Source organism: Alexandromys fortis, unplaced genomic scaffold, assembly GCF_014885135.2.
Source record: "Alexandromys fortis isolate MF-2015 unplaced genomic scaffold, M_Fortis_MF-2015_v1.1 scaffold_47, whole genome shotgun sequence".
NCBI classification, from domain to species: Eukaryota; Metazoa; Chordata; class Mammalia; order Rodentia; family Cricetidae; genus Alexandromys; species Alexandromys fortis.
Genome location: NW_026067957.1, coordinates 3,537,902 through 3,564,341, shown reverse-complemented (window position 1 = coordinate 3,564,341; position 26,440 = coordinate 3,537,902). Strand labels below are relative to the sequence as shown.

General features: G+C 39.1%; 1 protein-coding gene across 6 annotated transcripts in view; it reads left to right on the top strand.

Annotated features, from left to right (window-relative positions):
* Nrxn3 (neurexin 3) overlaps nt 1–26,440 on the top strand; it is a 1,514,195-nt gene that overhangs the window by 707,902 nt on the left and 779,853 nt on the right. For all 6 annotated transcript variants that reach the window (XM_050152455.1, XM_050152454.1, XM_050152457.1 and 3 more), the window contains one exon: nt 11,921–12,040. In XM_050152455.1, the coding sequence (XP_050008412.1) occupies nt 11,921–12,040 (120 nt within the window). The remainder of the gene's footprint in view (nt 1–11,920; nt 12,041–26,440) is intronic.

Genomic DNA, 26,440 nt, shown 5'->3' with positions numbered 1-26,440 from the left:
TGTCTTAAGGCAAGCAGGGCACAAAGTCTCCCATGGCCGCTGCAGAATCTGCAATCAGGCCAAATTGTTAGAAGTAGCGAAGGCAAAGGTAGTTTGGAAAAGTGATGTTTTATCTCTGGGATCATTTCCTTTGCTGTGACGTCCTTGTTATATACCAAGTGGGTAGGCACACCAGCTTCTACCTCGTGAGGGACATAACTAATAATGCCTTTTGATTAGATGCAGTTCTTTCCTCTTCATCTCTTCTTAGTAAACGGACATATGTCCTGGTATATATTACAATTAGTGAATATTAGTGTATATATTATAATTAGTGAGAAGAAAAGAAAATATACTTTGAACTTCAACATGCTTTGCAATACCACTTCGTTTTAAAGCAGATGGCCCTTTTGGGTAATGTTGTTTTAGGCATTATGCTCAATTATCAAAAAAAGGGACCATGACATTTTATTCTGCAAGCAGAGGAGCAGAAGGAGGAAGATTTAGCATACAGCGTGAGAGAGTCTGAAGTGGCTAAAGCTCCTTTGGACCAAATTTAATAGCTTAAGTGAAAAAGCTCTATATTAGCCTCAATTTTACTGTTCTCCAGTAAACTAACTACATGGATTCTGAATTTCTAGACACTAGCTCAGGGTCTTTCTTTAGGGGCTCCATGTGTGGCAGGTCATCTTACGGTACCCACCTGGATTAGTTAACTTTTCTCATTGCTGATGAAATTCTGGATGAAAGTCACTTCCGGAAGGGGAGTTTAATTCTGTTCACAGTTTAAGGAGTAGTAGGCTTCATCGGGATGGGGAGGTGCATTGGAGGGCTTTAGGGGGGCTGGTCTCTCATCTCCAATCAGGAAGCAGAGAACGGACAGGACTTGGGGACAAGTTAAGAAACTTAAGCTTGCTCTCAAGAACCCATTTATTCCAGTCATAGTCTACTTCCTAAAGATTCTTCAGCCTTCCGAAATGGCCACTAACTCCGGGCCAAGGGTTCAAACACATGCACTTACGGGGGAATATTTCACCTTCCAACACAAAAAGTGTGCCAAGGGGGTAAGATGGTTTTCGACACTTACATAAAAGAGGGGTTGAGCCCTCTGGGTATTATAAGTTGTCAACCAAATATGTACATATTGGGGGGAAAAACACATCAAAATATCTGAGCATTCCCCTTTATAAAACACGGTCAGTAATTGAGTTTTAAATTACACCTATCATGCCACAAGCTTGCTGTTTTGTGATCCAAGTCTCCTGCTTGTCTGAGGAACTGTCTTTATAATTATTTTGGATTATCATATTCTTTCCATGTTTTATGGCATCTTAACTGGAGGACACACTCACTTCCAGTTTTAATTTTCTTGCTGTTAGTGGATATTGCTCATAGGTTCACATATTCAGCGATAAACTGTGGGCGTAGAGGGTACTAATTACCACTTAGTGCAAAGGGCAGTAAAAACATAACACAGAAATGAGGCAGTTTGTGATGCAGAGACGGAGGACCTCTGAAGAAGACTTAAGAATGAGCTATGAGAAGTGGCATTTGTAGTCTGGATTAACAATCAATAGTTTGAGTCTTCTTAGTTTGATTAGTGCGTTGCTGGATTGTGTTTTATTTATTTAATTTTTTTAAAACGTTCAAAATGATTGTGCTGCTCGATTTAACAGGAAGAGTTCCAGCTCTTCCTACACATATCACGCATCTAGGACGGAGTGTGGCGTTCTGCTGCCTCCGTATCAGAGAAGCCAGGCGATCAGCCAGTAATTACATTGCAGAATGAAAACTGTTACCCTGGCGTTCTCCATGGTGTCATGCGAGCGTGAAGGAAACTGACTAGCCTGTGTGGTTGAGAATGGTCAAGGTGAGTGTTTCGGGATAGTGTCTCAGGCAGAGGCTTAGCTGAGCCTCAACAGCAGGTATTTTTCAGGTGGATTTAGAGGAGGCTCATTTGAGGCTGGCCTGGCACAGGGAACTGCAGACAGTTCAACTGAACTGAGGAAAAGTGCATGCAAAATTGTTCCGGGGCAGGGAGTGGAGCTGGGATGGCTGGCTAGTGATAGGGTTTGTCCGAAGATGAAGAGGGGAACTGACATTTGGGTCCAGTTTGTGTTATATAAATGTTTCCCTGCCCCTCTTAACAGAGTGGAAATGGATGGAAAAGATAGGATTTGAAGACAGAGAGCAAAATGAGAAGTGAAGTTCCATATTCCAGAGGGAAGGGACAAGTTCCTGGGCCCTGCTCCTCTACTAGCCAAGGAAAGAAACGTTTTCCTTCTAGAAGATTCTCTGAGCCTGTAGAATGAAGGGGAAGTCTTTCTCCCGTTTGCTTCATTTCTCCTTGCTGTGCTGTCTTTCTAGTTGATATCAGAGACACATTATGACCAAAGATTGCGAAGAAGGACCTCACTGACTATCCCTGATTCACACCAGACTCTAAAGAGCATGCAGGAAGGCTGTGGGTCCTCCGTGGAGCAACGGAGATGCCATTGGGATCAGAGGTTTTGTCTTGATGTCAATGTGTCTTGGATAGCACGCTTATTCTTATGGAACATGTGGAAGCATATTCATCATTTCTTTTGGTTTTCAAGGGGAATATCACAGGTAAGAAAGGACCTGAAAAGTCACAAAAGAAGCAAATTTTCTCTGTTGGGAAAAAGGCAAGTGACGTAGACTGTGCGGAATAAAGCACAACGCATCAGTAAGACAGTATAAAGCAGAGCGCATCAGTCAGCTTTCCTTAATGGCTCTTGTTTTTAGAATTCAATGTTTTATTTTCTAGAAATGTTAGCTTGTGTGAAGATAGTAGGCAGGAAAGGGAGGCATTCAGGATTAATCACATCAGTGACAAGAATCCTTATATGGTGGCTAACTTGTTGAAGGTCAATATTTTGGGGTTTGAATGCCTTAAAAATTTGACATTCTATTAAAGGCATTTTCACTTTTTAATTTAACTTTTGACACCATGTTGAATTTTTTGTATTTGCTCAGGTGGGTGGGTGGGTGGGTGTACCTGGGCACATGAACCTGGAGTTCAGAGGACAACATTCGACAGCCACGTTTCCTTTTACTCTCATGTGGGTCTTGGAGAAGAAACCAAGTGTCATCATCCTTGTCCATTAGTGCCTTTATCCCCCACTGAGCCATCTCACTGGTCCTCTATTAAGTCATTTTTAGAAGAGATTGACATTAACTTTTAGTTTGCAGAGGACATTTTAATTTTCCAATTTTCTCACACGGAATACAGTTGGTTACTTGCCTCATTTTCTTCAAAGCTGAGGGATGAATCACATTTTCCATTGTATTTTATGTAATGAAATCTAGCCCTTGACTAAAAGGAAATCAAGTTTTCAGAAATAGTTTTCCTCATGGGAAATAATGAAGAGGTACAGGAATTAAGTGGAGCATCTCATAGTGGCTCTTGTTTTTGCCCCTCAAGCACAGGGGATTGTGTTAAAATGACCCCCTACCTACATATGCTGTAGTTCCGCACCTCTCACCAACTTTGTTCCCTTCTTAAGCAGGAAGAAAAAGCCCAGTTTTACCTAACAGGAGAACTGATGATGTCATGTGTTAAGATGATATCATGACTTGGTGCCAGGAATGCTACAGACTTTCAAATGATATCCCTACCTTCACATGATCTACACTGTTATTCCCATTTTAAGCTTTTTATATATTATTTTATATATATATATATATTTTATATATTATTTCCCTTAATCCTTGCCACATGAGGTAGAATAAATCATATCTATGCCATAAAGATGTAGAAACCAAGTTTACATAGGCTAAAACTGGATTTTCAAGTTATATTTCTTCTCCTACTATGTTTTATGATTTAATTTTTATTTGTCCATTCCCTAGATAGACTTAGTACCTAGATGGCCAGAAAGTATCTCAATGACTTTATGGCAGAGAGTTTTAATATAATATTGTTTTCATTATTTCTGATGCTATTTACCAAATAGTCATTATATTAGATAAGGTTTCTAATTGCTGTGATGAAAAACCATGACCAAAAGCCACTTGGGAAGGAAATGGTTTATTTTGCTTACTTTTTTTTTTTTTAAAAAAAAGAAGAAATTCAAGTTCATCATTGAAGGCAGTCATGAGAGGAACTCAAACAGAACAGGAACTTGGATGCAGAAGCTGATGCACAGGCCATGGAGGAGTGTTGTATACTGGCTACTGCTCATAGCTGCTTTTTCATAGCACCCAGGGCCACCAGCCCAAGGGTGGCACCACCCACAATGAGCTGGATGCTCCCATGTCAACCACAAATTAAGGCAATGCCTTAGAGAAAATTTTCTCAATCAAGGTTCCGTCCATTCATATGTCTCTAGCTTGTATCAAGTTGACATAAAACTAGATAGCACATTTATTAAGTATCTTAAGTTACTTTTATTTTGCTAGGCCTGTCCTTTGAAACCCACCTTCTCCCCCCCCCCTCTCTCTCTCTCTCTCACACACACACACACACACACACACACACACACATTTTTACTTTCCCTCTTTTGCCCTGACACATCAATAAGTCAGTGCTGAAGGGAAAAAATTAAATCTGAGAATGAGGGCTTTGTTTGCCCTTTTAAAAATCACATTGATTCTTGAGGTCTTTGCTGTCTTGGACATTTTTAAAAAATGGAGAGATGCCATTATTTGTCATCTGTGGTCCAGGCACCCTCAGACTAGAGTGACTGACCAAGAAGGACTATCATACCAGCTATTTTGTCTCCCTCATTACACCTTCTCTAACTGGAACAGAGTGAACTCCTGTCTCATTATTGCCACAGATGTCACTCTTCTCTTACCATATAAATTTAGACTTTGGTTCTTGACCCATTGATGACTGTGTTCTGCAGCCTGTTCCATAACAGAGATTCTCAGCAGTTCTGCAAGCCAACTGAGAAGACAGAGTGTGCTGTACCTCGTAGCGAACAATGCTGGGAACATCATACCACTAAAGTCAATACACGAAGCAAATCAATTTATCTTGGATGTTGCTGGTTAAACACAGACCACAGATCAAAGGCTGCTGGGGAAAAGAGCTGCATAGGAGCATCTTAGTAATGTCAAACACTTCTCATGCCCATGTCACAGCACTGTATACTCTGTGTATCGTGGAGGGGATAGACTAACTAGAGAGCGTTGAGATGTGACTGAAATTGGCATTAATGTCTTGCCATTCATCATCTTGATTGTATGAGCTTCTCAACTGCAAGTTGAAAAGCCATGAACAAAGGACATATTTGGTAAGAGAGACTTAGGAACCTTGACGAACATTGACATGGCCCCAGTTCTACTTTCAACGTAGAAGTTGGTGCTGTCTTAGTGGTATTAATCAACTTTAAGTTGGAACTTTCAGATATATGTTTGGTGAAGTTCTGCCTAGGCATTGGGAACGGGATAGCACACTCTGTTACCAGGATCTTGTCCTTTATTATTTCAAGGATCTGAAAATATAAAAGACGCTCTGTTAACTTCAGTTTCTAGAGCATGAAGCAGAGTTGCCCTGTGCTGTAGAAGTAGATTTGAGGAGGGTTGGTCCTCAGATGAGAGTGTGAGACAGTTCTTGGGGTGAAAAACAATTCCAGACCAAGAAGGATTAGCCTTCAGATTGCCATCTAATAAAAGAATTATGGAAACATACAACATTATATTTCCTAGGGAAATAAAAGATAGAGCTCGGAGTTAGACACCAAAGTAATGGCGAGCTATGCAGTTCATAGTCAGTGTAATATTTTCATTCTGATTTAGTCAAGGTTAGCTCATATTAAAGGATAGACAGTGGAAAAAAACTCCCGTACCCCAACAACTTCACCTATATGGCACATGTCTTTCATTTCTTTTCTTTCCTATAGTTATAATTTATATAGAAGATATAATGGCAAAACATATATGTCCGTTGAATATATGGCCATAGCATATACTCATAAGATATTATAGTTACTAATATCACTTAGAATTTTTTTCTATATTTAACACATTTTTTATTTGAAACCATTATTAATGCCTGGGCGTGGTGACAGAAGAATCTTATCTCAATATTTGTTGAATTTGATTGTACCTAAGTTTTGTTAGAAGGGAAAACATGATCTGCCATATACTACTATTTATTTTAATGCTAGGCTTTAAGGCAAGGTTTTCTCATATAAGCTGCTATTGACAAATGTTAGGAGAAAATTATTTTTCAGGAGAACTCACTTTAAACACTAATGAAACGAGTCCTTCCCTCTCCATCTCTACCTTATCTACTTTATCCTTCTCCATATCCCTCATTCCTTCCTGTCTTCCATCTTTCTCTCCCTTCTTTTCCCCTTTTTCTTTCCCACTCTTTTCTCTCTAACCTTTCTTTTCCTCCTTTCTGCCTTCCCTTCCTCTTCCACCTTCTTTTTTTCCTTCCGCTCTCATCTCTTCTCCTTTCTCTCCTAAACACCCTCTCTCTTTTACCTCTCTCCTTTCTCCTTTTACCACTCACCTTCCTACCTTACCTCCTTTGGATCCTTTATTCTTTCAGTCACTCACTAATATTTTATGAGTTTTTTTTTCCAGACTGGCCTCACACTCACAGAGATCTGCCTGTCTCTGCCTCATGAGCGCTGGAGTTAAAGACATGCACCACTACATCCGGCAATTCATGAGTTCTTATGCTATAGCAGTGGTTCTCAACCTGTGGGTCAGGACCCGTCTAACAAACAAACAAAAATACTTGCATTACGATGCATAACATTATGAAAATTACAGCAATGATGTAGCAACTATAGTAATTTTATAGCTAGAGGTCAGCACAACATGGGGAACTATATGGCAGGTATATTGACTAGTTAAACAGGACAGACAGCTGAGACGTAAACCTACAACTTTATGTAGTTGAATTTTGACATAAGTAGCATGAACATACTACAAAAGAGAAGTATCTTTTCAGTAGCATTGATCATTTTTGATACCCACAGAATAAACTTATTGTATCTTTCACTATATATAAAAATCAACCCAAAGTGTTATAAGCACTTAATAAGCCTCAGACCCAAACTACAGAACTACTAGAAGAAAACAAAAGGAAATGCTGTGTAAAATTTGTCTGGTTTCATGCATGATGCTCAAAATACTAAGAACAAAAGAAATACAAAACAAAGAAATGGTATTGCACGAAACTAAAAACTTTCACACAGCAATGGAACAATTAATAAAGTATGGATACAATCTATGGATTAAGAGGAAACATTTGCAAACTGAATTTTTGTTGACAGGTAAATATCTCAAACATGTAAGGAACACAATCAATTAAGTAACTGGCGAACAAATGATCCAATAAACAATGGACAAAAGACTTAAATACCAATGTGTATCAAGTATAAGAAAGTGTTCACCTCAGATCATTGAGGGAACAGAAATTAAACCACAATGAGTTAATAAGTCACGCAATAATAACTGCTAAAATGACTAGGATAAGCTGGAGGAGAGCAGAGAAGAGGGAGCTCTTATGTGTTGTTGGTGGGAATGTAAGTGAGTACAATAATTACTGACAACAGTGTAGAAGTTCTTCAGAAAACTGAAAATAGAATTAGCATATGATATAACAAGGCTACTGCTGGGCACATACCCAAAGGAATTCCAAATCAATATGTTAAAGAAATGTCTCTATTCTGATATTCACTGAAACATTGTCTATAATAGCTAAAAAGTAGAATTGACCTAGGTGTGGTCATCAGTTAAATGGATAAAGAGGTATGCCTCATATTACATATTTGGCTTTTAGAAGGTGAGATACTGTACTAGCATCTAGGGACATAAACGGCCTGAGTTCAAGCCCTGGAGCCCATGTTAAAAGGTTGGAGAAAGCAGCTGGAAGAATAGGGTGGGGAGTGAATATGGCTAAAATACAGTGTATGAAAACTTCAAAGAAGTAATAAAAACTGCTTCAAAACAAAACAACATAGATAGTAGTAAGCACCTGCTATCTATCACTGGAGGTCAGCAAGCCTACTCTGAATGATGAGTTCCAGGTCGGTGACAAACAAAATGGAATACACGCAAAGAAGGTACCTGAGCCTGATCCCAGACCTCCATATATTCACGCACACATGTGCACATGTACTCCCACACGTGCATGCGCCTGTGTGCACACACGGGGGAACAAAAGAGAGACTGAATTCACGGCAATGGTGATGCAAGTGCTTATGCAAAGTAAACTGAGTGAGTCAGAGAGAGACACGTATATGATCTCATCTGTATGGAATTTAAATAATTGAGCTTTTGTGCATAGAGAGCAGAATGATAGGCACAGAAACGGGGAGAAGAGGTGGATGCAGAGGATAGAGAAATTGATCTAAGGGTACAAAGTTTCAGTGAGCCAAGAGAACTAAACCTGGGTGGTCTATTGCATAGATTGCTTAGTGCACTAAACGACAATGCAATGCATTCTACGAAAGGTGAAAATGGAGCAACGTTTAAGTCTTTTTCTAACTATACAGGAAGTGATTCACATGTGAGGTAATAAACCTACTAGGTATCCTCAATTAATTGATCATTCTGAGTTGTAAATATATAACAAAGTAACACACTGTGAATCATAAGCCTGCAAGTCCTATCTATCCATTAACAGACAAAGAATCAACACACGGAATTAATTATAGATCATGTAGTTGTTAAGTCAAACAAACAAGAAGACTTGATGGAGAGCATGATGCTGGTGGGGGTGTCCTCAGTCAGGGTGCTTTGAACGTGCTGTCTTTGAGTTGAAACTTGAATAAAGACAAGTCAGCATTTTGGAAAGCTACATGAGGTGTTGCTCACACTGTGGCTCCAGCAGGGATGAAAGAACTTGAGGACATAGATGGGCTTCAAGTCTGGAGCAGAGGACCTGAAATGTGAGCAAGGTGTCAGAAGCACCTAAAGGGCCTGTTACAACTCAGATTCCTTATCGAACTCCCAGGCGGTAGGGCTACATGGGGCTTGAAATTGTGCTTGGCTCACAGCCTTCGAATGATGCCCCTGTCGTGGGCATGGTAACAACACTCTGAGCAGCACAGTGTCAGAGAGAAGGGAACGATGCTGGTGCACAGTGAGCTGGGGACAGTTGGTAGGAAATGACACAGGGATGGGAGGCAGGAGCCTTCTGGCCACAACCTTGGAAAGGGGTCCATGTTTGGTTTCAGACTGATGTGCAGTCATTAAGCATTCAGCTGGAAGATGATAATGCAGTCAGTCGTTGAGTGCTGTCTGCATGTGTTTACCCTTATGGTATGAGGCACAGCTTAAAAGAATTTGGAAATGACCTGTACTTCCTTCTCTGTTTGATTCCTGACCAACCTTTAGCGGATGTTAAAGATTTACTTCTGCTCTCTTTGTAGACAAATGACACAACTTCTCACTCGTGGTTTAAAAGTATGAGACAAAGGAAAATTAAAGATCGAACAGTTCATATCAGCTTGTCATATATTGAAACAACTTCCTCTAAGTGCGTGTAGTCCGAGTGCCAAAAGGAACCACCTGAAGCATAATACATGACTTCTAAAAAGCATGCCACAATCAATCTTTTGATAGCAAATAAATAAAACAAAAACATGAAAAATTAAAGGAAGATGTTATACTGCACAATAGAATGTTAAATTGGACATTATCACATGCAAAAATTAGTGATGCAGATAAGTGCTGTAACCACTAAGAATACCAAGAATCCTGCTTGGAGTTAACAGAGAATGTTTCATCTCGAGGAGGCATGCATGCTGGTCCTTAAAAATGTTTAAAATATGGCAGTTAGAGGGGAGGAGAACGGCTTTTCTGTAGATTCAGTAACCATGCAAAGAATTACTGTGTTTGCTTGAAGTTTTCGGCTTTCAAGGGAAAGTCTTCCATGTGTTTCTGATTCTTGAGCACAGTTGAATTACTAGTCCATTGTCTGGTGAGGGCTGTTTGGCTGGGGAGCCCTGTGGACTTCCCAGAAGCTTTTATCCTTTGAAAGAAGCTGTCCTGATTTGCCATTGTTAATGAAACTCGCAGGACACAATGTTCAAGTGTAAGACCCACTGAGAACATGACCGTGTTCCTCCTTTCATCTCTGCATGGTGGAACAACATGGCAAAGAGGAGCTGCAGAAACCCAGCAGAGGGGCTGGTCCCCCGATGTTAGTAATTGTCTTGAACTTTCTTATGTCATCTCCTAATAGCTTTGTCTCAAGAGTGATGGCCTGTACTGCTTTTACTCTTCATGAATAAATACAAAATGTCTTGCCACCTAGAAGGTGGACCGTCTCTAGTCCTTTATCTCTGTTGAGCACACATCCTTAAAATCCTGCAGACTTCCATTTAGCATTCTGTGCCTCTGTGAAGTTTAGCTTGGGAAATTCAGTCGGAGGTAGTCATTGCAATAGACCTGTCTTCTTCACTCTGATGAGTGCTTTTGTGCCTTTGTTCCTGATGGTGGCATTTGTTGAGCCAAAGGTCCCATACCCTTTGCTGTGGATCATGGGGAATCTGGAGTTAGCCTGCACATTGCACTGTTTCCTCTTAGCTCACCTATTTCTATTGATATTTACCCCAAGGTTAAAGTATAAGTTAGGACTAAAAAGAGAATGGGTGAAGATTGATGCCAGGCTGACCCCCCCCCAAAATCATTTTAATAGTTGTCTGTATGAATGAAATTGTAGAACTTGTTTTATTTTTCTATTCCTATCAGGAAACTGTAAAAATTCATAGAACGCCTTGTGAGTACATATTCTCACTTAGAAATTATGTAATGTACCATTATATTTACATATAATTAGGTAAAGACACATAAAAATAGAAATAACAAGAGAAAGAAAATGATCCCAGCTTTTAATACTTTCTCCTTATAACAAAATAATTCTCTCATATGTTCTGCTGTAGAAATGCCCCAGGAGAGGACATACCCTATCCTGTATGTTGAATCTTAAGTACCAGTATAGTGTAGTGCAGTGGTTCACAAACTGCAGCCTTCACTGAAATTTCTGAAGGTTGGGAAGATAGATGTCTGTCTCTCTTGAACTTTCCAGTTCAGGGTAGGCCCCAAGAATTTGCATTTTTCTCAAATCCCAGGCAACTCTGGGAAGTTCTGATAAAGTCGTTAATCTTTCTAAAGAAGCATTAATATTCTTTCTTTTTCTTTTTCTTTTTTCTTTTCTTCTCTCTCTCTCTGTCTTTTTCCTTTTTTTTCAAGACAAGATTTCTCTTTGTAACAGTCCTAGGTGTCCTGGAACTAGCTCTTGTAAACCAAGTTGGCCTCAAACTCACAGAGATCCTCCTGCCTCTGTCTCTCACGTGCACCACCACCGCCCTGTGGCATTAACATTCTTGAGGAAATATGGGACCTTAGGTAAATTGGTTTAGCACTTTAAATCTATGGAATGGAGTTTGTCATAATTAGCTATTTGAGATGCTGGGGGACTTAATAACATGATTTATGTGAAATTACTTAGCACCTACAGAATACAGCACATTTGAGTTCATTTTCCCTCCTTATCCTCCTTTCTACTTATCACCATTCTAGCATCACAAAATAGACTTAAGATCTTCTGATTTCAGAATAAAAAATGTGTTTTATTTCAATAGAATTATGAGAATACATTTTTATACTTTAGCATTGTTCAATAACAAATCCCTGTCCCAAAGATCTATCTTTCTAGTTGAATGATAGAACATTAAACTTTAATGCAAAGTCTACCTAAAGGAGAACATGTGTTCAGCCCTCTCCCTTTTCTGTGTAATTGTTGATAGTTTGTGGCCAGTATGTATTTTTGTCATACTTTGTATATACTGAATCCTGTTGCATGTAATTGGGTTGATATTTTTGATGGTTGTGTTTTTGAATGTTTGGGGCATGATGGTGGTAGATTTAGGTGATGCCTTAGCTGACTGATTTTTAATGTTTCTTCTATTTCTCCCCACCCACACCCATTTTTGTACACTACCAGGACCCAGTACAACGTGTCAGGAGGATTCATGTGCCAACCAAGGAGTTTGCATGCAGCAATGGGAAGGCTTCACCTGTGACTGCTCGATGACATCATATTCGGGAAACCAGTGCAATGACCGTGAGTTCACACTTTTCCTACTGGCTCAGAGAAATCTTAATGGGCACTATAGAAAAAGATTGCACGTATAACTGTCCTTTATATAAATGCTCCTAATTTGTAAGTATGGAACACACACACATACACACACACACACACACACACACACACACACACACAGAGTGTATTTAGTTCATGTTGGGCTAGATCCTATGATTACTATTTCATCCATCAGTGGTGTAACCGGTACAATAACTGACTTAGTTCTAAGAAAGGGCAGGTTTCATGGAGGTGACCCAGTGCTTCTGTTGAATATGTGTTAGTGTCATGGGCATCTTAACTTGTGGCTCCACCTCCTTCTCATGGTATTTTCCTAGCCATGACCATTTTCAAAAAAGTCAAATTCTTGAGACTTGTTGAAAGGACTTGCCTTAGATGACCCTTTTGACTCTCTGATTTTCCTGAGCACAATCCTCATGGTAGACATGAACAACATGATCTAAATTCACTGGAATGTTTGGTTTTATAAAACAAGTACAGGAGATTAATAGGTTGAAGAGTGAAGCTATATTGAAGAGTACACACAAGGGAGCCCATTATAACTATATATACACGTATAAAATCCATTGTGGCTACTTAGTGTTTCTTGATTCCTTGTTTATCAACTTTTACCATAAGCGTTGGTATCTCTTGAAGTTTCCACTTCCAGTTTCTCAGAAGCCTTGCGATCCACGGGTATTCTGGAGTCTGGTTTGTTAAAGGGGAACAAATGAGAAGCTGGCAATCTAGAGGAAAACATTATGTTCTAGGATGGCTGCAGAAGGGCTAGGCATCAATCGCTTTTGCTGAGTCCTCCGGTGTTACTGAGAATCCGGTTTCCATATTTATGATTTGGAAGAGCCATTCTCCTCTGAAACAGGCAGTTATGGGCCATTCCAAGGACCCGGGAGAATTGTGCTATCGTATTTTTCTTTTCCTTCCAATTTGTCCGTGGAAGGCTCAGTAGGACCCATTTGTTTTCTTTCACTGGTGGCATAATGCCTCTTTATCCTCACAAGCTTATTCCCATTGCATATACATCCAACAGCAAGTAGGACAAAATGTCAAGGAAGAGACTTTGCACACAGAAAAAGCAAAAAGGTAAGTTCATCTGATGATCGTTGGTGTGCACAACCTTCAGAAGGTACGTATGGATTTTTCTGCCAATGCTTTATGGTTCTTTTTTCACATGGGCCAAGTGTTTTCTGGTCAAGAGTAACCAAGACTCTTTCTAGGTTTCTATGATTCTCTTCTGCTTTATCCCAGAGGAGACTGTTTCTCACACTTGGAGAATTTGTTGGTATCTAATGAAGTACTTGGACTGGAATTGGTAGAAAGCCATCTCTTTTTATGACACTAGCTTCAAAGCATGAATACTTGGAGAAATGCATTTTAGATGTTAGTGTATCAACAAATCTCTTGGACTTTCATTCATAGAAGACTTAAGAAAGCAAATCACTTACAGATTCTATTTGACTCATCTTCTTGGGGAGAATGTACAAAGGCTTCTGTTATTAGGTGTGATACGTACATGAGGTATATAGCATCTAAATTGCTAAATGAGATAAGTACATAGAAGCCAAGTGTATTGGATAGGACTGTGAAGTTTGGCTATAAGCTTTTAATAAAACTCAAATAAATATATTAAAATATAAAGTTGAATGAAAGTATTACAATAGGTGTTCCTTCAGGAAAAGATTGTTGTTCTAATTATCTGTAGGACTTTCTCTTTTGGAGTTGACATTAGAGTCAGTTTACCTAGAACCAGGCTCACTGCTTTATTTTGTAAACCGTTGTGTTTTATATTGAATATGGCTCTTCTAGTTGTAATTTTTTTTGTTTCGTCACATAAATACGTTGAGAATAAAGCTTACTGTCTGCTGTCCTGTGCCCTTCCTTATGCTAATGAATTCAAGAAACCCAGTCTGTGTAAGGAGTAGAATGTCATCTTTTGGTGTCACTAAAAGAGTTCAACACGCTTAATCCAGGCTAAGCCATGACTTTGTTGGGAAGGATTAAAAGAAAAGGAAAGGATCAAATAAGTTAAGAAAAGAAGAGAGTGAAAGATAAAGAGCATACTGGAGAAGTGGAATTGAATTGTATGTGGAGGAACATAGGGTCTCTTAATAATTAATTGTTTGGCTGACCTGCATGCTACAAACAGCCTGTCCTTGACCAAAATAATACACATGTGAAAAGCATTGCAAATGAAATGCCATTAATAAAATCAGGCATTTGCTTGACTTTGATTTTGGGAGTACTCTGTAGAATAGCCTGTCTGTCTATCTATCCATCCATCTATCTGTCTACCTATCTATCTTCTACCTGTCATTTATCTATCATTATCATCTATCTGTCTATTTATCATTCTATCTTCTATCATTATTTATCTATCATTATCTATTCATCTCTATCATCTGTCTATGAATCAATCATCTATCATCTATCTATCTATCTATCTATCTATCTATCTGTCTATTGTCTATCATCTATCTATCTATCTATCTATCTATCTATCATCTATCTATCTATCTATCTATCTATCTATCATGTATCTATCTATATATCATTATCTATCTATATCATTATCTATCATTATCTATTATCCATCTCATCTATCTATCTATCATCTATTTATCTATCTATCTATCTATCTATCTATCTATCTATCTATCTACCTATCCTTAATTAGTGAAAATATGCTGATTTATTACTGCACATCCAAGAAAAGCAACTTGATCAACAGGGAAATGGCTTGGTTTCATATTTTCCATAATAGGTATTTAGTTGATAATATCCATGTGACTTTTAAAGCACTAAAGAAGAGTATATGTGTTAGGATTGGGGGTCATTAATTATAACATTGTTTCTAACACTAATGGGCACTGCATATTTATCAAAACTATTTTTGCTTTACAATTCTGAGGTGTTGTCACATAGATATTGCTTCTGGGGGTACAATGTACATCTAAAACTTTAATCTATGGTATGATGCAACAACTCTCGGTGGTTTTCATTTTGTTCCACTATCCTTTGAGTTTGCATGGTGAGTTGATAAATATGGTGGTGTAAATATCATCTCACAAACATGCAATAATCATTAAAGTGTGACACTTTTTCCCGAGCTGATTACTGTGTGTAAGGATGACTCCCTTGTGTGGGATAGAAAAGAAATCATCTGCTTAGAAACTCCAGTATAATTGCTTTACTAACTGCTACTCACAGTTTAAGATATGGTCTTCCATTGCTTTCTGTAAAGGTAAAACCAGGAGGAGTTCCTTCTCTTAAGTCGGCTTTGGGGGCTTTTTGATACTATGAGAAAAAACTTTGAGTTAATGAGGGATTTATAGAAAGACATAGATGTTTGCTAAGTAACATTCATTGAGGACAGTCTTTAGCTCTCCTGAACATGTCAAACTCATCTTTGTATCAAACCCCTCCCTGCTCAGTCAGTACCCTCTGAGGTCCAGCTGATAACACTTGTGTTTTGTTGAAGAACAACAAAAGAAATGAAACTTAGTAACATACTAGGAAACTTAGTAACTCTTTTTAATATAACATTTCCATTGATCTTTTTGAGAATTTAATACAAGTGTACAATGTATTTTGGTCATATTCACTTCCAACTGCATCCTGTAAGTCCCCCCAGGTTCATTCCCAAGCCCTCCTAGCTTTGCACCTTCTTCTAACTTATAGTTCACTTTGTCCAGTTTGTGCTTCCTATGTACTTACTCATAGGTTGGATGTAGATCCATCCATTAGAGTATGACTAGCATTCCATGGGGATCAGCGTAAAGAAAACAGATTCCCACCCCCTAGAAGCCAGCAGCTAGAGTAGCTTCCCTACTAATGTTCTCCTTTCCCCTCCATTCTAAAATACAGTTCTTACAGAGACTTCTTTTTTTGGGGTGGGGTGGGGGGTGGGGTATTGAATTTTCTATGGAATTGCAAATCAAGACCAGGAGCCTGGGAGATTCTAGCGTACTTCCATCATTATACTGTGAGGAGAATTGAGAGTCCTTTTACCACATTGTGTGACAATGCTACTCCCAATAGAAGCTTACTGTGGATTCTCTCTCTCTTCTACATTGCACAAAATCTGTATCTTTTCCACATAGCTACATATGTTGTCATTTCTAGAAACTTCGTGAGAACATCAATATCGAGCCTCGCACATCTCTCCTTTCCTATGTTCTTAACCACTTACCATGTTCGCAACAGCCGTTTGGAGTTGAGTCGATTCTCAGATCGTGTTGTTACATTAGTGCTCCGGAGATACATGAGAACAACCCAGGCATATAAGCAAGCCCTGAGCACACACACCTTGGTTGCCTGGGTTAGGAATGAAGCATTTATATTGGCTTTGTGGGATAAGAAGAAGGGAATTAATGTGGGGCCCCAGGTTCTCCCGTGCTATACTGCTAACTGTACATTGCAGGCTCCTTGGTGGAGAAATTGCTGGGTTCACACCGGCATGTGATAATAGATGTTCTTTGTGTTCAGCAGATCAATAGCGAGCCGCTGTGGATCGTGCAGATAGCGGAGTGCGCGGCCCCTTTTCAGGCAGTTCTCTGCAGGAGTGGCTATTAAGCTGCGCCGCTGGCTATTGATTGGCCTTTTGCTTTTTATTTATTGTGTTGATCTATTTATTTTTTAATGTAGGTTGATGTATTGATTAAGACTGTTAAAAAAAGCACTTCCCACTTAGTTTGGAAAAAAAAACAGCAATAACTACATTATATAGTACGCAAACAAGTGGGTAGAAGTATGTATATTAATTCAGTCTCTAGGCTTTTTATGCATACATGAGCATCACACTTTTATGGAGCATTTGTGTGTTTAGCTAGGTGTTTCCACACCTCCGTATTCTCTTTCTGTCCATCCAACCTTATTTAAGTTTACTCGTAAGGCAATTTTTTTGTTGTTCAGAATGTTCTTCATCTTTTATTAACTAGCCAGATATTTCCTATTCATAGGCATGGTCATGAATAAGACATGACAGTCTCATGGGGGAAGACACATGACAAAGGATTTCAGTAGAAAAGAAACGAGCACTTTGTGGTCAGGAGCCATCGTAAAGTGTATGGGGTTCACATTCCACGAAGCAGTGCAGCTGCTCCTAGGGATACTTTCATTGAAGAATGAACCTAAACATTGTGTAAGTGTCTGGTAAGTACAGAAGAAGAGAGTTTTCAAAGAAAAAAGTATTCCAGCTAGCAAGTGAGAGCAAAGGCCTCTCACAGTTTAGAGTGGACACTTCTCGGTTTTTCTTCCAAGCATTATATTGTAAGTCACACATCTTTAAATTGCATTCTTTGCTCTATTTGATTACCATTACCTGTTTTTTAAAATCTGAGTGGTATTATAGTATTTCCTAATCACTCGTATTAGAACCCACTATATATACATACATATATATATACATATATATATATATATATATATGATGAGGAATAACATTTTCCCTTTTTAACAACTGCTGTCTTAGATGTGTAGGACTCAAATTTTGACAGATGTCACTGAAGCATTAATGAATACTGATCTTGGAAATGTACTTGTAACAAGGTAACATTTGAAGAATTCAATTTGCATATTTAACGTATTCTAAAAGGTACACAATCATGAACTAATTTGCTTTAGAATAAAACTGACTTAAATGCCAGTCCTGTCTCTAACACTGTGAAATTCAATTGTGCATTTTAGCTTCTCGAAACATTGGTTTAAATAGGAAGGTGATAATAATTAGAAGCATGGTGGTAGTTTTATTATTATTCTAATAAGGTATTTGACATTCCTATCATATCCTTAATCTATCAAACATACTAGGACATTAATGAAGATATTTTCAATCTTTTAAGCCTCCCAAATCCTGAAGAAATAGGACATTGTGTCTTGATCTTGACAGTGAGAAAACTGAAGTAAGTCACAGGAAGAAGCTGAATGGATACTTAAATCCAGGTCTCTTGGATAGAATAGATCTTATTCTTGCTAGCTTTTAGTTTATGCAGCCATTATTAGAAATAACAAAAGCTGAAAATGTGCATTAGTTATTAGGCAACGGTTCTTGACTTCAGGTGAACATGGTCTCTGTAGTAGGAGAGGCTGCTTGTTTGTTCCCGGCTACTCAGACCTGAAATAATCACACAGAAACTGTATTAATTAAATCACTGCTTGGCCTATTAGCTCTAGCTTCTTCTTGGATAACTCATACATCTTATTTTAAGCAATCTCTATTAATCTGTGCATCACCACGAGGTCGTGGCCTACAAGCAAAGTTTCAGCATGTCTGTCTCCAGCGGCAGGTCCATGGCTTCTCCCTGACTTTGCCTCCTTTCTCTCAGCATTCAGTTTAGTTTCCCTGCCTAGCACTATTCTACCCTATCATGGGCTCAAGACAGTTTCTTTATTAACCAATGATATTCACAGCATACAGAGGGGAATCCCACATCAGGTCTCCATGGTCAACATATTTGACATGAAGGCCTGGTTCTGGGTTGTTAGTTTTATTGTCTTCTGGAATTCTGAATCCCTTGAGAGTTTCTGTTTTAAAATTCAGGTGAGGCATTTGAAATTAGACTGTCTTAAGTTATTATGACACAAGAAGAGTTCACTGTATCTCCAGCTACTTAGATTCACATTCTCTAGATTAGATGTTGTCTGTGTTACCTTATTACACTTGTGTGTGTATGTGTTTATAGAAGAGGTACATGTGCACATGTCTGTGCATCCCTGTAGAACCCAGGGAGTTGTTGCCCTGTGTATTGTTAAGTTTTGACACAGGGTCTGTTCCTGAACCTGGAACTCACTATTTCAGCTAGATTGGCCAGCCAGCAAATTCAATGGATCCTCTGCTTCTTTTCCCACAGGGTTAGGAATGTAGAATATGCCTCATTTCCTGGTCCTCGTGTTTTCATGGCCAACACTTTACCAACTGAGCCCTCTCCTTAGCCTCATCTGGCCTAAGTCATGTAGCACAGTGGATGAGACCCTGGTGTACATTGGGAAGGTCTGCTCTGTTGATATCTTGAGTCTCGGTGTCTGTGGTACCTTGGGAAAATTAATTTCTGTATGCTTCTAAGAAGCAGATGTTTGTAGATCATACCTTATCAGACTGTCATAAATTAGGTCATATTTGAAGTGTAAGGCATGGCACATGTCATAGCACCTGGAGAACCTGTTCTTCAAATTCATTTTCAAAAAGTTAAAAATATGTCTCTTGCAAATGTAATTATCATAAAGTTAAATACAATGCTCATAAAAAATAGAATGAATGTGTGTCAAATTTATATTTTCTGAACATAGGAAACGGAATGGTAAATGTGTAAACAGCAGTATTTCAAGGGAATATTTGAAGAACTAGACATTTGTAGGCATTCAAAATCATGAGACTACAAACTTAGGATAGTTATAATAATGATGAAAGTCCAGAGACTTCAAAATCTCCTCCCTTTGGTGTTATGTCTATCACATATATGTATGTATGTATGTATGTATGTATGTATGTATGTGTGTGTGTGTGTGTGTGTGTATACTGAAGAGAAATCAGCAGTAATTTCAGAGTCTGATCCCTAAATAGTGAACAGTACACATCGGTGTTAGATTCTGCTATATCTCTCCCTGGATGTACAGATTGCTTGTGTGGTCTGATAGGCAGTATCCTAAATGACATTTAGAGGCTTATAATTATTCCTTTTATCTTTTTCATAATTTTTCACTTTTAACCACTTCACCATGTGCCAATCACAGTGCTCAGTTCATCGTCTCCCTGACCCCCACTCTAACCTGCAACAGCCCCTGAAAACAGATACAACTGTGATCCAGTTAGTTAAAAGACAGAGCAAGATGTATGGAGACACATGATTTACTCAAAGTGAAGAATCTGCTAGATGGAAGGACAAAGATATTCCCATTTCTATTCACCTAAGTATGGGATCTTACCTGAGAATGTCTTCAGGACTTGTCAACAGAAGCCTGCTAACGATGGCACATTGGAATCCACAGAGCTTAGGCTCACATTGGCAGCTCTAATTAACTTTTTGTTAACATCAATTCCACTGTAATTTCTAGTGGCTACATTGTTATTTGGGGAAGGGCTATTTTCTTCTTTCTTTTCTTTCCTTTATTGGTTTTAAATAAGGACATCATGAGGACTGATTTTGCCAGTAACAAGACCAGAATTTTCAAGTTGATTACCTTTCTTCACATTAAGGAGCAATAGACAGTCAGGAGCTAACAATGGAAGAGACAGAAAATCTTAGGGGAACCACAAGGAATCTCAAAGATAAGATCTGGAAGGCAAGGCAGATCTAAGAGAGGTATGCTTGAGTAGACAGCAGCAAAGTTAACACCCAAAGTCATATCCTTGAGTCTGCCTTTTATTCTGGTTCCTATAGACCTCAAGGTCTTAAGGTTAAGGGAATTCTGAGAAAGGCAGGTCAAACCAAGGTTGATCAAGAACAAAAGAACAGATGTTCTCAGGAACAGTTCCAGGGCTAGGGACTTTTAATTTTATTTTGTTGTCCATGACAATCACTTTTGCATATAGTAGGCCTGGCACAAGGGCACTTGGAGTGTCCTCCATGTGAAATGGGCGCTGATATTAACACACGCGCGGCATCTGATTCAACAGGAGTGGGGCTTGCTTATACTTCTGTGTCGTGTAACTCTGCATGAAAAGAAGTGGAGACTCGGGTAAAACGCTGGCTTTTACAGAGTGCAACTGACAATTGGATCTACGACTTAAGGAGAAATACTCTTCCTGATTCACGGTCTTATAGTTCATCAGGGGTTATTATGAGTTTTTGGAATTTGTGGCCTTACTAATTTCATTTCTGTCATCTCTTCATCTCCATAATGATGTATTTATATACATTTTATTGCTTATATTTAACTATAGCCCATTCATTTCTGCTATACTTGGCTAGTTACTTATTGACGGATGGCAATAATCTGCTGAGAGAAGATAATTCTTATAGTGCATTGTTAGTATCATATAGATACGGGTTTAATGCATTTTCAGTAGAGACTCATAATTTTCTACATTTAAATTCACATCTAAAGATAAAAATGTAAACTACTTTATCTTGTCCTGTAAAATAGAGCTAACAGGTATAATTTCATTTCATTCTTTCAATTTCTTCTGTATTCTTTTCAGGGGTAAGAAAGGAAAAATTGTAGACAGAGAAATTCATGGATCGTTGATGTATAAAAGCAATACCCACCCCCATAGATACAACACCCTAGTTATTTCATCTTCCCGGAGGCTTCCTTTGTGCCTCTTCCAGTTAGTCCTTTCTACTCCCAAATATTCATTCTTTGAATTGGTATCAACATATTTTTTTTCACCCATTCTTAAGAAAGTGTAAATTGGAGCATGCAGTCTGTGATCTTTTGTGTGTGTTTTCTTTAGTTCTGTATGATCTTTCAGGGCCTCTCCTACCTCTTAGCAATTGCTCGTCTAGTCAGCTGGCCTCCATCTTAGGTCCCCATTTCTGCTTTTGTGCCTAGAAATTTTCTCAGGAAAGTTAGCTGGGAGCAACCTTGTGGCTTAGCTTCTTTCTGTTCTTTCTTTTTGGACAAACAACTTTTGTCTGATGTCCAAAGCTCAAAGAATAGTACTCTGCCTGTTGTCTTTTTCCTGGTTCCACTGAATAAATTGTAAAGATCCAAGCTATTGTTCCGTTTAGATGCAAGCAGATGTTAACTTTTTTTTCATTCTGCATTTGTAAGGTGAGATTGGGACAAAGTAGAAGTGTTGGGGGATGGGGAGACGAGTCATAACCTGAAATACTCTGTGCTTTAAGCCACAAATTCTCAGAATAATTTTAAGCTTTGAATCAGCCTCAGCAGGTGGTATGCAATGACCTGAGACCTGATTGGTTCTTTTTTATTATTGGAAAGGACTTCAGATCCAGTTATAGGCAATTATGGGCAGCTAAAGGACATGCCGTAAGAAGCTCCATCCAGCACTTCTCCACCAGAGTTTCTGTTCTGTGGTCTCTAGAGCTTTTTACTTCCTGTCCTTCAAGTCCTCTGATAACACTTGATTAAGCTCTGAGGGTGGAAGAATGGATTTGGCTCGAGTAACTAGTCATTATCATTCTTTGTTTTATTTAAAATTATAGTTTGTTTTTGTCTCTGTCTTTATCCTGTGGGTCTCTGCCACCTGATCCATGTCACCTTGCCAAGTGAAATTACGAAATGTTTTCAAACAAAGAATTCAGAGACATCAGCAAAGTGGGTATGTTTTGGTGCCAGTGTTTCAGCTCTTGAATTCTCTTGGTTTCATCTCCAGTACAAGTCCACACACAGTATCTTCTGCATGTCTATAGCCGAAGAGATCTTGCATTACTGATGCCTTTAGTATTAATCATAGTTTTCTTTACTAATGAACTTGTATAAATCAACTCTTGAGAGCTTGGGAAAACATAAATAAAAAGCAGTATTATAAAGCATCTAATTCTCATCACTTTGACCTTGTTTGGAATGTACCGTGTCAAGCACATAATAGATGCTCAAAAGCATCTCTTGACTGAGTGACTGAGCCTTGCGTATTTCCAAAGTCTGGGTTGTGCAAAAGTCCCAGTGTTCTTTTTATGAAATGAACAGTGTTCCCACTAGGACTGGACATTTTCTTGCCTGAAGGAGTGCATTTAGGCATGCAAGAGTCATAATGAGTATCACAATTTGTAATTTTCTTCTTCAGACAAAACATGGAAATGTCAAGATGTTTTCATATTTTCCCCCTGGTTCTCCTTCCCCCTCACAGAAAAACCTTTCAGTTTTTAAGCCATTGTCCACAGACACATTTATGTACAAGTGAAATGGTTTTACGGTGGATAGTGTCTCAAAGGACAGGCTCTTAGAGTATGTGTATGGAGAGAGCCTCGTGGTCCCAAATAGTTTATGTCTTTCTTTCTATGACACACAGGGGGAGGCACTGAGGTTTACTTCCTATGATTAGATTCATTCGGATAGTCTAGTCCTCTGGAGATCCACTGGGAGGGTGAAATGATTCCATCTGAAAATCCTTAGTTTCTCCTGAGGTTTACGTTGACCAAACCAATAGGATACAACTCAAAAAGCTAGATGTGCTATAGACTGAAAAATACAAAACATAAAGATTCGCTGACTCTTGCACACCCTGGCTATAACAATTTTATGTCCCTGCAGGACAATCCATCGGAATCACAAGCCCTTTGTAAAAACTGTCAGGATGTTGTGTAGGAAATGAATGTGTCTGACTCTAAACCATCATTTCTGGACAATTCACAGAATGCTTTTTGAATCCAATCCTCAGTTAAATCTAAGTTTTTTTTTAATTTTCCAGGGTGTTCTAATATTGGGAAAGTCAAGTACACATTTATAATATAAATAAAACCAAGTACCTGTGCAAATACATCAATAATTACAAACTTCCTTTAGAATGCTTTTCTTCTGATTTTTCTGATAAGGCTTCTCTATTCAGACTCTTTGTTTCTGAGTTTTCCTGACACATAGCTGAACTTCAGACTGCATCTCAGGCAACTCGAAAGCTGTGTGTTTCCATAGCTGCCCGGATATATGCCCACCTGGGCCACACACCAAGTGTCTCACCTCCTTTAAGGTTGCTTGGCAGCAAACCTCTTCCCAACTGAATTCTTGATATATACAGTATAATTTTATCCAGGAGGATGGATTTAGGTAGAGAGATGTCAACTGGAATTTATGTGTGCTTAGGCATAAGCCTTTACAAGCCTCTTTTATTTTTCTTCGCCTTTGCTGACCTACAATTCCCAGTTAGTCTCCCTATGAGCCGCTCTAGTGTATCATAGAGTTAAAGCTCACATCACATCAGGTTCTTCGTTCTGGGGGCGCCAGGAAGGAGGCACTTGGAAAAAGATACCCAATGCATGCAAATTTCTAGGACCAGAACAAATATATGAAGAATGTGCCGAAATAAGGAAGGTTAGCCAAATAGACGTTCAGAATTGCTCACAGTTTCATTCCACTTCCCACAATGCGTCCCGTGTAGTTCCAGCTTCTAACTTATTTAATTTGCATTTGGATCAATTTAGCATCCTTTCTTATTATCTAACACTTAATGAACAATAAACATAGCTATAACCAAATTTCACAGCTATTTCTCAGTGTGGGGTAACATTTTGCATTTAGTTATGTTTGGTTTCCTAGGTAATATGTGATTACAGCTATGTTTTCCGAAGCTGCGTCTCTTGTCACGTTGAATGTTTTGGTAGTGCAGTCTTCATTCCTGCGGCAAGGCAGGAAGGGGCTGATGCTTTACCGTGAATGATAAGGTGCAAACCAACTGGCCAAGGACGAGGGCTTCAGAATGACCTCCCCGCTGCTCCCCGAACAGGCTATTGTCGGTCACCATGCTTTATTTCTGAAACCCACTCTGGTTTCCAGGTGCAGGCAAATCATCCCCAAATAACAATTAAGAGATTTTATGCTTTTGTTCACAAAAGCTAAGTGGAGCTAAGGTCCTGCACTCAATGTAGGGCAAATGCTACCCTAGACTTTTAACGTCTTCTATGATCTGCTTTTTGAGAAATCAGACTCCCAAATCTCAGCTCTTTAGATAGTAATAGACTGGTGTGTCCTCAGGTAAAGCTAACTTCCTCACTGTCCCCGCCAATGTTCTGTGGTTATTATTCTCCTTCTCCTCGCTGCTTCGGTCTGTCTCCTTTGAACCCCAAGCACTTCGCACAAGTCTCCCCGATTCCTATGAGCACTGCTCACATCCGCATTGATCTCTCTTCCCATATCTCCTGCATTTGTATTCCTAAGTCAGAAGCAATGGGGTTGAGCACCTAAAAGGGATTCACTTGAGTATGACACCAAGAAGATGGCTCCGTTCCTTCTTAAAACACGGCCGCCTTTGGCAGGTCACAAGCTCAGATAGGCGCTGCCACCATGTGAGCACACTTGGCAATAATAGAAGCAGGTCAGAGTCTAGCCTGTGAGAGAGGCTTTGCAAAGACCCAAGCCAGGAGTTAGGCTTCATGTATAAGTTCTATTAAAGTGCCATCAATAGATCACAAGTAGAAATCTGAGCCAATCAGCCATCACTGTTTTCTCTTACCATATCCCCAGAGGCTCAGCTTTCCTACCGTGCACTGACTAAGGTTCCCTTTAAAGGTGACACTGACTTGTCTGGCACTTTGTGTGTGGTAGGGTACTAGGATCAGGCTACTCAAATGGCACTGATGTTTCTAGATTCTAGTCTTAAATTGAGACAAATCCCCAACGGTGGGCCTGTACGATTTTCTAAGTAGGTTTTCAAAGACCCTCCTTTCTTTGCTGTAATTGTTTTAAGTGACCCAATACTTATGCAGTCTCCTGAGAACATCCAAAAGGATTCTGAACCTTAGTTACCTCATATATGATTGTTGATCCTTGCTAAGAACACAGAATTCTTACTGGCTAGTCAGTCTTTGGCTCTTGTCACTTGTAAGACCGAGGGGTCAAAAGCCACAGTTCTTGCTGACTCTGTTCTTAGCAGATTTTAATACAATTTTAACTGCGTAGATTTAACTTGTTAATAAAACAACCCTTCTTTAAAAAGCTGTGAGATGTAAGCCAGCCTAACGTTCACAGTGGATTATTGCTGATGATAACCTCACAGTCACCTCTCCCCAGACCTGAAGGCCAGGCAAGGCCACACCCTTTGCTACTCACCCACTCTAAGTTTGAACAAGAGGCCACAAAGTGGAATTCCCATAGCCAAACCTCTTGTTCTCTATTGACAGCAACTTATTCACAGGAATAAAAACAAAACAAAACAGAAAAAAAACTGTGGGGTTTCTGGTTTATTATGTCCATGTCCTAATGTACTAATCACTGCCTGCCATAGGCAGATGACTGCATATTGATCTCCAGGGGATTCTGACTGAGCAGGAAGCCTTGTCTCAGGAACACTGTTCCTCTCTCTTATCCAGGAGTTCTCCATAATGGAGACCGCTGGGGGGAATTAGACCAAAACCTTAATCATAGTGATTTTGATAATCAGTTCCAATGAACAGAATGCTACCCTCTCTTTGGAATCTATGAAATTGATAGGCTCTGAGGAATGGAAATATGATTATGATTGTTTAATATGTTGGATAGGGGTTGGTGAAGAGGGGATGGATGTGAAGGAGTAATTTTAGCCATCTTAAGAACTGGCAATTCTAAGAATTATAGTATAATATAATGATAATGTCTAGGGTGTTCTGAGAACTTGAGAATTTAGGCAGAATATGCAAATGATGAAGATTTCAGTTCACTATAGAGTGTCTTCATATGGGGTTGATTTTTATCCATATACTGAGTTGGGTTTTTTTTTTTTTTGTTTGTTTGTTTTTCGAGACAGGGTTTCTCTGTGGCTTTGGTGCCTGTCCT